The sequence below is a fragment of the Pempheris klunzingeri genome, chromosome 17 (genome assembly GCF_042242105.1).
Source record: "Pempheris klunzingeri isolate RE-2024b chromosome 17, fPemKlu1.hap1, whole genome shotgun sequence".
NCBI lineage: Eukaryota > Metazoa > Chordata > Actinopteri > Acropomatiformes > Pempheridae > Pempheris > Pempheris klunzingeri.
The window spans coordinates 15,870,322-15,888,267 of record NC_092028.1 but is presented as its reverse complement, the minus strand read 5'-3'; the positions used below and the strand labels follow the sequence as shown (position 1 = coordinate 15,888,267).

At 42.9% G+C, this 17,946-nt stretch overlaps 1 protein-coding gene across 1 annotated transcript in view; it reads right to left on the bottom strand.

Moving 5' to 3' along the window:
- LOC139216743 (extracellular serine/threonine protein kinase FAM20C-like) overlaps positions 1 to 17,946 on the bottom strand; it is a 32,852-nt gene that overhangs the window by 4,290 nt on the left and 10,616 nt on the right. The window contains exon 4 of the mRNA XM_070847968.1: positions 547 to 639. Coding sequence (XP_070704069.1) covers positions 547 to 639 — 93 coding nt within the window. The remainder of the gene's footprint in view (positions 1 to 546; positions 640 to 17,946) is intronic.

Genomic DNA, 17,946 nt, shown 5'->3' with positions numbered 1-17,946 from the left:
CTTCCCCCCCGCTCTAAAACCATGTCCCGGTCGCATTGGCGTGCCTGCGATTTCCTGTTTGGCTCCATGCAAACATACGTCTCTGACCTCATCTAACAGAGAGCAATGTGAGCATGTGTGAAGTAATTACCATGCCCTCAGCAGACCTTAAGACAACCTGGACACCATTAATCATCCTCCCCCAGAATCCCAAACTATCCTGTTTTTATTTTTTTTTACTTCGTCAGCTGAAGCCTGTAGAGTAAAAGGATCATGCGGAAATCAATATACTCAGCAGCAAGTACAGGAGATGATCCAAGTGCTCAGTGCGTTATCTAATCCCTCATGTACTAAATCCCATTCAAATTTTCACAGCTTAAGCCCATTATGGCGCACCCCCGGTTTAGAAATGGGTTAAAGTGTCTGCCGTCTGTGTGAAAAAAAAAAACCACACGTGTGACCCGTCACTCTTCCTGGAACAGACTGTGAAGGGTGATCTGAAAAAAAAAAAAGCGTTCAAGAAGGGAAACAGATGAGTCACAAAGAAATCTCAGCACAAAAACTCACCTGTCCAAGTGAAAAGCAGCGATCTCGGCATTGTGCCTCTCAAAGTCGGAGAAGTAGAAGAAGTCCGGAGGTGTTTCCTGCTCCCGAGTCTGCCTGAAAGATAGCGACCATTTCTTTTTAATGTGATTACTTTGTATTTATTTTGCATCCTTTGTTGTATTAATGAGCTTAAGGTAAAAGCAACAAGAGGAAACGTGACCAGAATAAAGAACAAAAATAATAGGAGGGCCCTTACGCTTGTATATTTTTATATCCTAAACTTATCTGTTGAATTTAGGAAAGATGAATTCATCCAGAGGTCTGTGTTTGTACCATGACTCTCTGGTGTATTGTCTAATCATGCTGTTGTATCACATCAGTAAACTAATTCAAAATAATATCTCCATAATGAGCCTCAGTGTTTCTCCAAACCAGAGGTGTTTCAGTGTGAGGAACTCCATCTTTTTATTTGATGCATGTCTGCCCCTGCCTATGCAAATCTCCCCGGCTTTCATCAGCTTCTCGTGTCCTGCAGGGTGAAACTCATCTCAAGCGTCTGCATCCCTTTCTAGGACAGAGGCTGACGCATGAGACCAAAGCCCGTGTGGACGTGGCTGCTGAAGGGAAGCTGGATGAGATTCTTGCTCACATCCTGCAGTTCCTCCCAGCAAACACACACACACACACACACACACACACACACACACACACACACACACACACACACACACACACACACACACACACACACACACACACACACACACACACACACACACACACACACACACACACACACACACACACACACAAGACAGGACGTCCAAGAGATGCGAGTCCCTGCCAACCAAGCCATGGATCTGAGTCAGGAACTGCTAGAAGCCTCTTTGTGTCGGTCTGTCTCTGTGTCTGTCCGTCCAGCTTTTGTGGCAGCGGGTTATTATCTCTACACATTTTCACGCTTGCTTTCTCTTTCTCACACACATGCAGACACACCTGGCACTACCTGCTGTAGCTGCTCTGCTTGCACACAGTCAGCTAAACCTCACACACACACACACACACACACACACACACACACACACACTCATACATGCTGCCACTTACCGCATCCCCTCCCGCTCCGCTCTCCTTTATCATTCCTCCCCTCCTCCACTCCATTAGTGTGGATTGGACTTCAGGGTGGAGTGCTGCCTTCTTTTCCCTCCCCCTTCTCCCCTTCTCTCCTTCTCTCTTAGTTTCTTGAAAAGCCAGAGCACTGACAACAGAAAATAACCTGTCCTCCTATTCATCGACACGCCAAGGAAGCAGCCATTTACCCATAAATCATTTGCTGCTATTGTGATCCGCTCTTTCCCACCCAGGGCAAAGAGAAGACTAATGGCGTTTTTATTTTCAAGGTGCAGGGCAGGGGATAAAAGATACTGTGTAGATGAAAAGGGGGTGGAATAAAAAAAAGGCAGCAAGGGCTCTTGGATTTGAAAGGTGACCTTATGAGCCGGAGCACTAAATGCACCTGTGACACACCCTGTTATCATTCAAATATGCCATTATCAAGGCACCTTATCGTGGATAGATAATCAGCGTTGCTGAAAAGGCACAGCAGAAGTTCGAACACTGAGATATGGAATGGAGACTTTTTCTCCACGATTTTGTCCTGAGTTATACATAATAAAAACTTTTACTTAACTTAAGTCACACTGCATGGGAAGTCGGTAAGAAGAGAGAGAGACAGTTTCAAACTGTGTTTTGTTCATTTGTTCTATTATGATGTCTTTCCTTCCAAGCTATTATCCGCCATATATGATCCCTCATATATGAACCCCCCCCTCCCCGTATGATTTCACCTTCCACTGTGCAAAACGTTAACCTGGCTGATAGGCATTACTGGCTTCAGTTGCCATGGCCACCATGAATGCAAAATGCAATTTCCTGTTGGTGAGGAAGCTCCGCAGAATTTTGAATGTAGGCAACAGCAGGTTTGTGCTGTGAAAAGCCAAAACACACACACACATACGTACGTCAATGTCTAGAAAAAAAAAAGTCAAAATCAAATTTCCCCCTACAGTTGTGTGCACACACACAAACACAAACACACACACACCCTTTATGAGTGAGTGTCCTTGATAATAAAGGCCCCTTTATCTAAGTAGATTGTGATTAGGCTACCGCAGACGTACTGTACATAGTTCAGTGTGTGTGTGTGCGTGCATGCATGTGTGTGTGAAGTGATGAAGCTGAACTGCTTGCCTATGTGGACTCAGTTTGTGCTGACTCAACAGTTTTAATGCTCTTTCATGAGCTTAGACCTGCACAGTGGAGGGTTATATTAGAGAGATGAGAGAGAGAGGGAGGGAGGGGGGCGGGCGAGCACAACAACAGCTGTGGCCCAGACTCTACATACACACTCCTCTTCTCTCTCTCTCTCTCTCTTTCTCTGTCACACACACACACACACTCACAGTATCACGCAGCCGAACGGATGATTCGTGTTGGTGACAGAAAGAGGGCAGCAGAGACAAACCCAGCGAGAGAAAATCAACATGCTAACCACTTCCATGTCACCTTTTTGGAATTAAACTGGTGAGAGGAAATAAGCTCTCTTCACACATGTTCATGCTGACTGAGGATGTGATAGCATGCAGTGTGTAAACAAACCACATGGTACACACTCCCACTGACCCACTGCTGTAATAGCGTTTTGCTACTAATCCAACATAAAGAAAGAGAGACGGATATAGAGCCGGGATGGAAGATCTGTCATCTAATGGTAATCCACAGCAGATTTCAGCCCCCCACTGACAGGCATCTTTGTCTCCGTCTGGTCCTCTGTGCGTGCGTGTGTGTGTGTGTGTGTGTGGGTGGATAAGAGGACATGGGGACTGCTTTGCTATGAGATCTGAGTACATGCAACAGCAACACTTCTAAATGCACACACAAACTACAAGATCTTGAGCATTACAGCTAGTAGTGTTACACCATTTTGTTTTTACATAGATACAAAATCTTTTTCAAATCTTGTTGCAATACCAATATATCAAATGACTATGTGAAAACAGCATGACGATGTGAATAGTCACTCGTAGTGATGAACTCACAGAGAATTATCACCTGAATGTGCAGCCCACCTCAGTTTTAAGAGGCTTTAGGATGAGATTCAGCTCATTATTTAGCTGTCTGGCCCACAACATTACTGTTTTGGTTCAGTCTCATAACTCTCATAGTGTTTTCAGCAGCAACAGGCAGCTGATTTCAGCCAAAAATCTCTAAAACCCTCCTATACGCTACCTGCTTAGCGCCAAACAGCAGAAAGACACAGTTAGCAACTAATTTAGCCGCTAAAGAGACAGATACTTCCTTCAGGAGGTAGAGACCAAAAACTGAGCTAAAAGAGAGTGACTATTGGACCAAAAACACAACTTGAATCATAACTTTGCTGTGTAACTAATGATGTGTAAAGGAGCAAATATTTGACATATCAACTTAAAATGTGAAGATCTGTCTGTGTTTTGTGCTCACAACTGCTGCCCCCAAGTGGCCAAAAGAATCAGCTATTGTAGGTTTAAAAGCTGTAATCAGATCACGGCAAAAGCTGAAATTGATCAACTGCTAACTTGATCACAAACACATGAACGTTTACCCTTGTCCTCTCATCTCGGCAACCAGCCGCGGACATTCAGTCAACCCCACTGACCAAGTAAGTGGATGCAATTCACAAGACAGCGAGTCGTATCCCATGTATCCTTGGGATTAACTTCTTTCGGAGCCAACAAGTAATATTTATCGCATCTTTTAACTGAGATGTTGAATTGTAGTGGTTAAAGCATACCAGTATAAAGTGTGACTACAGTAAGAGAATAACAAGAAGAAAACATCTGCATGCAGCGAACTGTTCCCAGAAATCTAGTTCTCCACATAACACATTCAAATCTAGTTTTCCATAAGGGAAAGAATGAAAGAAAGAAGAACAAAAGCAGATTCAAGAATATCAGACCCTGCTTAGTTTTTCCTATCCTGCTTTGATTTACCAATTCTGTTTGGTTACCGTTGAAGCCAAATGAAATTCCCTCTCGCCAGCATGACCCTACTTAACACCAATTATCAAGCATCCAGCAGCTTCTCTCCTCTACTCCTCATCTCCTGTTTCCTTTTATGGCTCCATGTCCATGTACGAGTCCCGTCTCTGTCATCCCTTCACTTAATCTCTTTCCAAACCAATTTGTCCCACCAATCACCTTCTTGTTTTTTCCTCTTCTGCACTTTAAAAAAAAAAAAAAAAAGATTAAACAAAGACAACAGATTGATGTGTACAAAATAAATGTTACCAAATTATGATTTTCCTCTTGACATCTTTTCAAAGGGGTTGCTCTACAGTATACTATATCTGCTGCTGAGTCTTTTTTGTGTTTGAGGGAAAGTGATCAGTGCAATATATTCAGGACACTCGTGGATAAATGACACCTTGTAGAGTACTCACAACCCCTCTCAAGGTGACAGACAGGTGGAAGGATGGAGGACTGGATAAAAGATTGTGAGATAAAACCTCTTCAGCCTGGTGATTTGTGTCAGAGGGCGCTCGTCTGTCAGCAGCATTACATACCAAAGTATCAGAGAAAACACAGGCAAAGACTGTCAAGGTTGTGTGTGTGTTTGTGCTTGTGTTTATATCTGCAAACAGCAGCGTACCCTGTGTGTATGTATGCATTTTGCGTATATTCCTGAGTGTGTGTCTGCTTATTCTTCTTTATATTCCTCCACGAATGCTGCTTCTTCATTTTCCTCCTGCATCAGTATCGGAGATGGATCTAAGAATCGTCCTGGGGCCCCAAGGAAGCTGTCTAGATTGAATTTCAAATCAATGTTACACAAGTTGTGTTCTAGCCTCAGCTATTTTCAACACGCAGGGTGAGGCACCGCCAGGAGGGAAAGGCAAGTTATCTGCCTGTGTGGGAAGCAGCATGGGCGATATTATCATAAGAATGCTGGGAAAAAGACTTGACTTGAAAAAGATGGATGATGGCTTAAGTCGGTGCTTCAATTTCAAAGTTATTAGATACTCATAAGGTGGGAGTGAGTGTGGAATTAATATGAAGACCGAGCAGCATTATCAGTCTTCAGCTCTCTGCTGCCTGAAAAATTCAATGTGTGCAAGAATAGAGGTGCAAATATCTATTGATTGATCTTTTATAAGAGTTGGGTGCCCAACCTGGGGAGTCGCATAGATATGAGTCAAATTACAGTATGTGATACATTTAAGACCACTGTAAAGGAAATGCATTAGACGTGTGAAGGTGCATGTATTCGTCCTGAACTGTTCAGTACCTGACTTTCCTTTGTTATGCTAACGGTACCAGACCCAGACCAGTCAAAATACTTTAATAATCTGATTACTCCGACTTGCGGAACAATAATTCTTGAATGCAAGTTTTGGAAAGGTGTCACTTGGCCTGCTCATGGATATGTCAGCCATTTGTTTAGCCAAGGTAGCCCGTTACCCTGGTTGCCCGCAAATGCTAAGAAGAGACTCATAGCACTGACTGAGTGCAACACTATTGTTTAAATAGGCGCTGTTATCTCTGTGTCCCCCACCTTCTCCGTGACCCTCGGCTCTTCACTCCACCTTTGAGTGGTGTTCGGAACAACTAATGCACAATATGTTGGTTGGGATTTGTCTTTCATAGATGAGAAACTTAACATCACGGCCACTGAGAATTTTCTCCGTAGTGATTTGGTGGAAAGTGTGGATTCATTTTTAGTAAGGCCGACCTTTTACGCACGTTTGTTTGCGGATGTAAATTAGTGAGCCAGTAATAAACTTATGCTGGGCTCACTCTGCAGGAGTTTTAAAATCCTAACCATGGTGCATATAAGGAAATTCTTCACAGATGTTCTTCTCAAACACACAATACATACTACAAGATATGTCGCACGGAGCAATGGATCACCTCTCGTGATCTCACGTAGAAGCAGATCTATAAAAATCAGTTCCAACTAAAGTCCCAGACTAGATTCCTCCTCTGATCATTGGGAGGGGAGACTCTGGGATAAACAGGCCTAAAACTTCTGTCGTGTGAGCCCATCTTTAGCTAAAGAACTATATTTCATGATGTTTAAAAGTGACATCAGCATTAGCCATATTTTACAGTATATGAGAAAAATGGATTGGATATTCCTATACTTTCCCAATTATGTCTCTGTATCCTTTGCTGTGTGACCTTCTGTCAGTAATAAAACCTGCAGGCAGAAACTGAGGCTTTGAGGGAAGCTGCCTAGCTGTGGGCTAGGTCACTATCTGTGACCAACAGAGCTCCCTGACAACCCTTGAGATAGATGACAGAAACCCTCAGAACTACTGTAATTTGTGTGTGTGTGTGTGTGTGTGGGTGGGGGGGACTGAGCCTATCCAACTGCCTCATCTGGCCAGATGGCTGGGAGTCCCTGTCTGTATATGTCAGGGATCAAGCTTGTGGCTTACGGGTCTGCAAAGCCCTGCTGCTCTCTAACTACCCTCTGTGTATGCGGTTTAACAAGGCAGACTACACAGGGTGCTGGAAATAAAACACACCAAAGACTATATGACTACTGGCAGGTTGGGGCTAAGGGAATAAAAGCTTCTAAAACTTCAAAATAGAAATGGGAGCGAAAAAAAGCTCTGATCAAAATTTGATTGTCAGTGATTGAAACAGCTTTAATACCCCGAGGGGGATTAGTGCACATACAATAAAAGACACATTAAGCACATTAACAGCGCAGTACTTCATAAATAGAAAATTAATCCCTGCTGACAATTTCTTTTTCTGTTTTTAGTCTGGAAAGGTTCAAGTATTTTGCTTAACAGAGGCGTTATTTCCAATAGATGACGTAGTATTTTCGCAGTGAAATATTAAATAACAATTTGCTTATGAAAGAAAAAAAAAGAAACGCTAACCTGTTCTGTTCTTTTCCATCAGGATCAGTATCTGAATTAATAAGCTAAGCAATTACACATTTCAGTTTCAGTTTACAACTTATTCCTCTTTCCTTCAGACATTTTTAAGACGTATAAAAGAGTATTTGTCTTCCACAAACAAGTTCAGTTGCTCCATTAAAATTAGCACGACTACATCAACTTGATTACAATTGTGTATATATCAAATAATTCCCCATGTTGCAGCTACAGCGTGTAGTAGGAATCTCGCTTCCTGTGTCGCAGTGCCTCCTCTCAGAGCTTTTCCTGATATTTCTGTGATTTTTTTTTTTTTTGCTGGCCTAATTGACTGGCGTGTCATATTCAGCCGTGTTCCCCTGGGCATATCACTCCATAAAGCGCAGTGTTTAAAGGCCTGAAATCACTGTGAAGACCTGATGCAAAGCTGCAGAGTTATATCGGGCCTTTTGGGATCCCTTCCCTACAATCATCTTAACAGGCTCCCCCGAGTCGTGAGCGCACTTCGCATATGTATGAAAAAGCTGGAAATCTTATTAGTATCACTGCGTATTTTTTTCTTTTTCCACAAAGCCACATTTTGGTGCATTAACGCTTCCTCCATGTCAAAATAAGTGTTGTGCTTGTACTCACAAAGCATATTCAGTGGTGGCTTTCAGTAAGAAGTGCCATGGAATGACAGCTTTCTAATATCAATAGACCAAATATTTGATGACTAACCTCTTTTCAATTGCATTTCATTCACTCAGAATAATCAGAAAATAGACGTCAGTACAGCTCTTGTGACACAACAAAAGCTTCACAGCAGAAGGATTTTTTTTTTTCACAGCAACAGATGTTGGGGAAAAAATGATTATGGTCGTAAATCTAATTATGAATCTTTGCCTTTTAAATATAGATGTGTTGTATCACTTTGTAGGATGAGTATTTCACACTTCACACACACACTACATGTATACATGTAATCTCTCACTGTTGAATCTCTACTACAGGCAGAGTCAGCAAGCTATGACCTGAATGGTATGCCATGTAAGTGTAAAACTTACAAAAATGGGAGTCAATGGCATTCAAGTCTGCACATTTTTTTAATATGAATGACCTCAGGTGAAAACAAGCAATGCAAAGACGCAGAAAAGAGCGATTAAAAACGTGTGGGTTCCTTTGGTGTAGCATGTCAGTAATCTACATTTACTGAGGGTTCATATACCGGAACAATACGGCTGTTTTCATGTATATTGAATATATGTTGTGTGTGTGTTCACTAAGGGGATTATTTATTCTTATGCACTTGAAGGATGAGACAGGTCTTTATCCTTCTGGTTACCCGTCTTTTTGTCTCTCTCCCTCTCTCCCACACCGTCACCCACAACAAACGAAACGCATGTCGGTTTATCCTCAACAATCAGGCGTGTTGCAGCAACACAGAGCCACACTTGGTCATATTTACATATCCATCCACCGTGGATTAACCGTTTTCAATAGCACGAGTCTGAGCCAATCCTTCGCAGGGTGCCCAATTCATGCCAGGCTTTGCACAGAATATGAACTATGAATTATGCAGAACATACACAAATATCAAGGGTATTCTTGGGTCAACAGTGATTAGATGTCACAATGCAGAAGCTTGGGGATGTTTAGAACAATAAGCTTCAAAATGTGGCAGGGAACGTTAACACAGCACACTGACAGCATGTGAACCTCTTCTGCAGTTTCCCTCTGCACGCTTTTCTACATAAACACCCATGTTTGAACTTGAGCAGTCATTTTTAAGGCCAAACATCTGTTCCTGAAACATCTCCAAAACTTTGACAGCTATACCAAAGTGAACATCCTAACCAGGCAATCCACCATAAAATGAGGCATGTAAAGATTCACTGGGAATGTGATTTCCGTCCACACCACCACAAATATTACACCCAACTACCCTCGAGTGTCACAAAGAGCATTCATGGTGTAGAAGAAGACACCAACACACACAAACAGGAGAGCACAGTCCCCCTGCGATCTATTCCAGCAGGAAAATTCCTCCAGAAAGCCGCTACCAGTTGTCTCCATCCCTCATAGCTCCCCAGAAGCTGTGAGGGGAGGAAGGAGGAGCAGAGTGAGAGGAACTAAAGCTTCAAAGAACAAGCAGTCGGATTCAAACTAAATAATGTGGGAAAAAGTGAACGACGGCATCCGCCTCGACACCCCCGGTCTTACAGAGGCAAGAAAAGATCAACAAAGTCTGCAAAGGCCGACATTACTTCCATAATGAAAACAAACTTGATAACTCTCAGCCTGTTGGGATCAATGGGGATTTTAAGAGCTTTCCCCCGTTTGAGTGTGTGCGCGAGTTTCTGCCTGCACACAAAATCAATGGGCATTACCATGAGTCTTCATCTCACAGGGACTCAATAACAAGCCCTGGTATTCAGCATGACATGTAAGCTGAAGCTGATGAAAGGAGGAAAAAAAAAAAAAAAAACTCCCAGTCTGTGTGTGTCAGTAAACTGAAGAAACTGCAGGGCAGGCGAAAAGTAGTCTCTCCATTCACAGTTAGGGGGATTTGGGGAAAGATAGAGAAAGCAGCCACACTTCAGGGCATCTCCTCTCAGTCTGAGTTCCCTCTAATTGTTCTCCGCATTCGACTGTCATCTGAAACACGACGGGTAAATAAACGAGTGGATGCTGCCCCGTCTCAAGTTTGAACACATACAATTTCGCTGGGAAGGTCTTCAAAGCTGGAGCTACGTTTCTAGGACAGTTGCGTGTTTTCTCTTAGTCATAAAATACATTTGAGGTTATGAAAGGCAACAAGAAATTCCTGACCAGGGTGAAAATACTTGGAATAAAAGGATGAAGATCAAAGCAGATTCTCTGAGTGGAAATTGGCAGATGACTTGGCCAGAATGAGTGCCGAGAACGAGGAGACTGAAACACCTGCCAAAATCAGAGAAATCCTCCCTTTTTAAGAGGCTCTAAATAAAGGTCCATCCTCCAAACCAGCCCACGGTACAGACCATTAAGAATTTATTTGATTATCGCTAAGTAGTTGCTGAACAGCAAACACCAATTAGAGCAAATTATGTTAAATCCTGGGAAGCATTCATTTTCAAGACTGACTGGCCCAACATAGCACACACGCACACAAACACACACACACTATTCTCAGCTGGGACACGGAGTGTGTCTGTGCGGTTTGAGCCAAGACAAGTTAATTGGATTGTGAGTAAGCATTTCGGACGTTCGTTATCTGTTCCCATCTGTGGGGGTGAATATCTTGAGGTGTCTCAAGCAAAACAATCCTATTATCTTGACCCGCGGAAAGAGAAGAAAAAAGCGCTCACACACACACACACACACACTCATGACCACACACACACACACACACACACACGTCTTTCTCACGCTCTCTCACATCCAAACTGTATAAAAACCATGTTTAATGTCGCCTGCTGCAACTGTTAGAGATTTTTTCCTCTCCCGAGACAGATCTTCCCATCTCTGGTTGTCCCTGTTCAGTTAGTGGCCAGTGTGGATGACCCTGCCTTATGGTGCCTTTGCCATAAACCAGTCAGCCATGTATCCGCAAACACATCTCCATCACTTTCCCTCTCTTTCTTTTCCCTCATTCCTTTTCCTGAAGGACACGGTGGCTGCTGGCCAGTCACTCCCTTCCCCATCTGTGTTTACATAAACTCAATATGGACACACCACAAAAGCAGATAAAGAAGGTCAGATGCAAACATGTGCACACACGGCAACACACATGCATGCACACAGCAACAGATCCACAGAGGAACTCTGCAGCCGTTTATTTTTGACTATACGTGAAGACCTTAATCTATAACAGACCAGAACGGCTTGAAAGCTCGGTACGATTTTCCCCCAATTAGTCCAATGCGAGGCTTGATAAAATGCTATATTCCAGCAGCGCATGACTGATGACAGAATAGATTAAGATTAATTGATAAAGTAGTGCTCTGTCTTTTCTTGCCCCCTAATGAATGTGCTTATTAATCACCTTAGAAGCTTTGCGGTTGCTGTAACAACCTGTTCCGGTGAGTCCTAAACGTTACCATCCAGCCCTACATTCAGCTCAGAGAGAGAACAACTCAATTTTAGCGGGCTGTCAGTTATTTTCAACGCCGCTTTTCCCCACCGTCCCAAAACGGATTGTACACCACAGAGTGAAACCTAACTGCATAATACTCAAAACTTCGATACCTCGACCAAAGAAAGCAATCAAAAGAGTCTTTCCAGAAAGCTATTTTCTAGGCGAGGCCCCCAAATCGAGGCATGGGTGTTTGTGCTTCGTTTCTCCCACAGCTGAACTTTTCTATTTAGACCTGTCAACAGTCCTGTTGTGCTCGGTGGTTTGTGGTCAGATGCCGTCTCCTAAATAGAAACCATCTATCAGAGCCTAAGTGGTGGCTGAGAGATGTCATTGTGGTCATGAGTGGGTGACGGTGGTGAAGGAGGAAGTGGTGAAACCACTGGAAAAACAGTTGCAAAGGTTGCATTTATCCTAGTGTAAGAGCTAAGTGGGATGGAATGAGTCCAGTGCACTTGAGGATGAATTGAGTTAATTTGTATGTGAAACGCATGAGGAGGAGACTGTGATGTCTTCACACTAGAACCAAGAATACATTTCTGACAGATTTCTCTACATTCAATATCTATCCAAGACACTGCTCTAAATCGACATTACAGCACAAGCTCTAGGGGCACTGAGCAAAAGCAAATCAAACACTGGCTCCAATGTAACAAGAATCCAAAATATTCTCAGAATTCCTCTTCATGGTTACTGATCATACAGCGTATCAGGAAGCACCGTCCATGTATCATTATGTGACGGCTGCATTTTGTAACGCGACCTTTGAAATCGCTGTAGACTTTGTCTCAATGCATCATCTTGTAATGATAATGTGTTGTCTGTGTATATACCACACAATGGGAACATGAACATGAACATTACAATATAATGCAATTCAACACACCACACCAAAAAAAACATTCTAAGAAATAAGCATAAAGTCTGTTGTCGGTCCACGGTGAAATATCTCAACAAAGATCGGATGGATTGCCATGAAATTTTCTACAGACATTCATTGATGCCATGTGTCATGACCCTTACAGGGTTAAGGGCTGAAGAACATGGGAAGCTTCTGATGGTCTTATATAGTCCAATAGTTAAATGCTATTCTTGTAAAAATGAAAAAAAAAAAATCATATATCTGGGAGCTGAAAATGAAAGTCTACTCTGTCCTTTGTTACATCTAACATGATTTAAATAGAACCAAGAGGAGGCACTACACACACACACGCACACACACACACACACACACACACACACACATCAATCTATGCTTCTTCATATCTCAGAGATTCCACTAGCACTCCTTTTGTATTCACTCTACCCAGCAGCAGCAGCAGCAGCAGCAGCAGCACTGTCTGAGACTCTCCCTGCACCTCCAGCACAGAGGCTCCTCTGTCTGCATCACTGCTGACCAGAGCTGCAAAAAGGAGGATGGGAGGGGAGGGGAGGGGAAGGGTGACCCAGGCAAGCCCCTGGATCAGGTTCCTGCCTCCCTGGCCCGGTGATACCAGACCTGGCCACCGCAGCCCCTCCTACATCCTGCCCTGACAATGGGCAAAGCCAGGGAGAACCCTCCTCTGGTTTAATTGGTAGACAATGATTGCATTCTCCTCCCCCTCCGCTGGCCTCTGTCAGGGGGATAGCGGAGTCACACACAGCCTAATTGCCACCTTGCATGGGACAGGCTTAGACAAGCACGGGCCTGGTCCACAATGGCTGTATTAACCTCTGTGTATGCTATCACAAAGGCCCAAGTTACAAAGCCACAATGTCCTCTCTCTTTCTCTCCATTGCAGAACTGTTGTTTCATTCATTCGGCTGGGACAGACATTCAGGTGGGCTGTGATAGATCTACCTGGGAAAGGTCGTTATCTAATGACTGAGCTCAGTTGTAAGGGGTGGTGCAGTGCGTGTGGTCCCATTGTTAAGGGGCAACAGCTGATTTAGTGACAAAGTAACAATGAAGCATGTGTGCTGCTCTAATGAAAAAAGAAGAAGAAGAATATTCTCCTTTTTGTCTGTCGAGGCCGAACACTTACAGCTTCTGAGAGAGAGACTAGAAATTGAAACCATCAGTGCCATTAGCAAGATTTTATGTCACACAGCAAGTTGTTGTCTAACTTGTCAGGATAAATTGCTAAAATTCAATCAATATAATCACAGAAAGTGATATACGCACCAAAGCACTTAAAGACAATTAGCCCTTGAAAATTCCCCTCAGTTAAACGCAGCATAGCTGAGCGCTCATTTAAGATAACCAAAGTGGCATATTTTCTCTAATTCACCCTGGCTGGAGGTACATAAAATATCCGCACCATACTGTAAGTCAAGCTTTGGCCTGCTTCCCTCACCTCGTAAAACGAAATGCTCATTTTGGGATGTCTAGAATTCACCTCCTGGAGGGAAATGAATTTTCAGCATTCCAGACAAATGCGGCAGCGACATTCCTAGCGGTGAAGCTTAGGAATTCCCCCATACAGTATTTTAGACTATAATGATATGTTTAGGATGGCTGAGCAACATAACCATGCAAAGCAGTGACAAAAACAGGGTCAGGAACCACAACAAGCATGCACAATTGCAAAAATTGGATTCACTTGGATGTGGTGTAGCACAGACAAGAACACACGCTCTGGTCCACAGCCACACACCCACAGGCATGGATGCTGAACACAAATGCACAAACACGCACTCATATGCCAGTCTGCGATTCAAATATCAGGACCAAAGCTTTCGGTTTGAAAAATTAACAGTCAGAGAATATCCATTTTTTCAGCTAACTGAATGTGCGTACAAGATTTACCGTATGAAACCTGTTTTGACATATCCAAACCAAAACATAGCTCAAAATGTGTACAGTAACAAGCTAGTGAACCATCACGGTGTAAAAGAAACCTCTTGTAATGTAAAATATACACATACTTACACCCATGCTGATAAATACACCTTAAAAATCGACACCATTTAACCGGTTACAATGGGTTGGATGATATAATAAAAATAATAATGTGATAAATACAATTAATCTCCTGCATTATCAATTTTCCTTTATTTACACGAAAACCCTGTTGAAGAAATATTTTGACGTTTGGGAAATGCGCTTGCTTGCTTTCCTGGTGAGAATTAGGACGAGCTTGAGAAACTAAAGTGTAAAACAACACACTGTGGTTTTATAAAGGTCTGTGTTGGACTATTTCCTGGCTGGGAACAGTGCCTTGGAAATGGTGACAGTTAGACTCCAGGAAGTTACTGTGGGAACACTTCTAGCTACTGCAAACTACTGCTCTAATATCCCTCCTGTAAACTGTTTACATGCACAGTTAAGACTGACTGACAACGATGACTAATTACTTCAATATTTGCCTTCATTTTCTCTCTGCTCACAGCCTCATGTTCATGCGTCTTGCTTATTGGACTTTATCGGCCAAAACTGTACAAAAATAAGACCCAGGTTGCAAAAAAGAGGGATTTTCCTTGTATTTCCTTGTTATTATTATTTGGTGTTGTTTATGAACAGATTTAACACGTTATTTGGTTAGAAGACGCTACACTGAGATATGACTTTGGTTGAAAATGATTGGGATCATTATCTACAATCCAAAAGTACACACACACACACACACACACACACACACGCACACATTACTCATAGTATCATCTCCAGCAATTCAGCTGGCCTGTAATCACATTACGATTAGGGTGCTCACGGCTCTGCCACATTACACTGTGAGTGCATAAACACTTGTTAGACAGAGAGAGAAAATGGAGAGAAGCTAAAAATACAGAGCAGAGAGGCTCTGAACGGAGGAGAGGGACAAGCCGAGGATTAGTACCGCCTCAGCGAATCAAACAAAGTCCAAAAAGGAGCATGAACGGGAGGTGGAGACAGAGAGAGGGATGGACAGAGAGGAAGGGAGGGATGGTGATGAAAAACGCCACTTCCTCAGGAACTGACCTAGTAAAACATTCATGAGAGATGTCTTTATGTGAGTGTGTGAGAGGAGGGAGGATGTGATGGGAGTTTAAGGCTTGGGAGTCTAAAATAAGACAGTCCTCTGTGTTTCAGTGTCTGAGTTGGGAATCTGTGTGTCAAAAAAAAAAAGAAAAGAAAAGAAGAAGTTACTTGAGATGATACACAGGCGCTACGTTGCACAATCTTCGAATCCAGAATAGACTCCGAAGTGAGACACGATCAAACCACACGAGTGGGACACAGAATGAGAGGAACATGAAAAGAGACATCCAGCAAATGGAATAAAGATAGAAATAAGTCAGGGGTAATTATGACAGATATGAATGATATAAAACGATTGACCAGTTGCAGAAGAGCCAAATGTGTGGCTGCATCCACACACACACACACACACACACACACACACGCACACACACTTAAATGACGAGACATAATTAGATAATAAGCAGAACACACATAGATGACTGACACTTCAATTAAAACATTACATGCTGACATTTTGTCGTAGACTTTATTAAGACTTCAGTAAGCTAACTCAAATTCTCAACTCAAATGGTGTGTGTTCGTGTGTGTGCGTTGATGACTAGGCAGATGTGACAAACCACTGACTGCAGCTGGTTGCACAACTTAAAGCATCACAGTAATTAACATCTCATCTCACAGCCTACGAGAGGTCAGCGCATCACAGCGACACACACACACACACACACACACACACACACACACACACACGTACATGCATGGTTACCCAGCTATAAACATTTCAAGCTCAAACACATGCAAGCAACACACATTATTTGCTAAGCAGCATCTCAGCGTGAAGCAGAGGGGTCGAGAAAGTGGGCTTGTTTACATGGATGCCTGATACAGGAAAAATAAAAAGTGAAGATAAATAGAAAAGATAAAATAAAAGTGAAAAAGATTAATAAAAGTGTAAACGAGAGAAAAGAAAAGAAAAACACAGAGAACTTACATACATGGTAGAGAGCCATGCTGAGACTGTTGACATTACAGTGTCGGTACCAGCCTGAGGCTGGACGAGACAAAGCTCTTTGACAGACTGAACAAAGGAGACGGAGGAGAGAGGTCAGGAGAGGATGAAAGAGGAGCACGGAGGGGGTACGGAGGAAAGAGGCTGCGTAAGATGAGCAATCCTCTGCCACTTTAGAGCAGCTTAAAACACCAAATTAATCTTAAAGACCTGCGGAGGGAGTCAGTAGTGCCCAGAGGCTAAAGAGGAGCTGCTGGGCCTGGCCCTCTCTGCCTGCCTGGCTGCAAGTATAAAGCTGCAGGAGGAACAGATGTTGTGAACGCCTGACACAAGGCAACTCACATGTGTGTGTGTGTGAGCGAGAGACAGAGACAATAAAATGTGGAAGAGAGATGGGGGGGGGGAAATGCAGCAGATAATGTTTGACAGCAGACATTAGGTTTTCCATGAATGTGTCTTTGTGACTGATCCCCCTCTTTTCCGAAAAGAGAAAGTTACAATTGCTGTTACTCAATGAAAATACCAATCTGTTAAAAGTAAATTAGCTTTGATTTAAATAATCTGGGTACCACACCTGACCCCTACTGCCACTCCGCAACTCCATTAATGGTCATCCACCAACCACCTCCACACCCTCACCACATGAAGGGCACACTCCTTCAATTCCTCATCAAAGATCTTTGTCTGAAGTAATCATACCTGATATGAACAAACAGGTGATTTAGATCCCCAGATGCAGAAGTTAGAGTTAACAGCGGCTCTCATCCCATTCTTCATTAAATACTGCAGGTTCTGAAGTGTTTTTTTGAAAAGCTAGTTCTAGCCTAAAGCCTACACTGTAAAGCAAACTAATGAGGTTCAACACTTTTATTTCACTCTCACTTTTGAATTAGCACTAACTGCATTCAAAATGCATCCATTTGATACAAATAATTAGAATTCAGAACACAAACACGAGATAATAGAAAGTAATGAGAAACTCCAACACGGATGTCAACACACTCAAACTGTGTGTTAGTTACCTTGGAAACATTGTGCAACACTGTAAGGCAACGTTTAACCGGTTCCTGTCTACATCTGTCAAACAGTGCAGTCACGTTTGCTTTCTAACTGCCTCCTACATCTTGCACCATCCCTTTTTTTTCTCCCTACACAAATACATATCAAACAATGGTCTACCTTGGACCTACGCTTTCACATGCACAAATATAAACACACAAAGAGAATAAAAAAAACACTCACTAGGCGAGCAGATCACATTCCCAGCTTCCTGTGGTTCTGCCCGCTCATGAACAAACCACACCTGCTCTCTACTGATTGTCAATGATTTCAACAGCCAGGTAAGACGGATTGCTTGGCCTCCTGAGCTGCTCTGTCCCCTGCCAGCTGATTGGTCTTGTGTGCTTCTGCGACACGAGTGGACTCAATGGAACGACTGTGAGGCCACACGG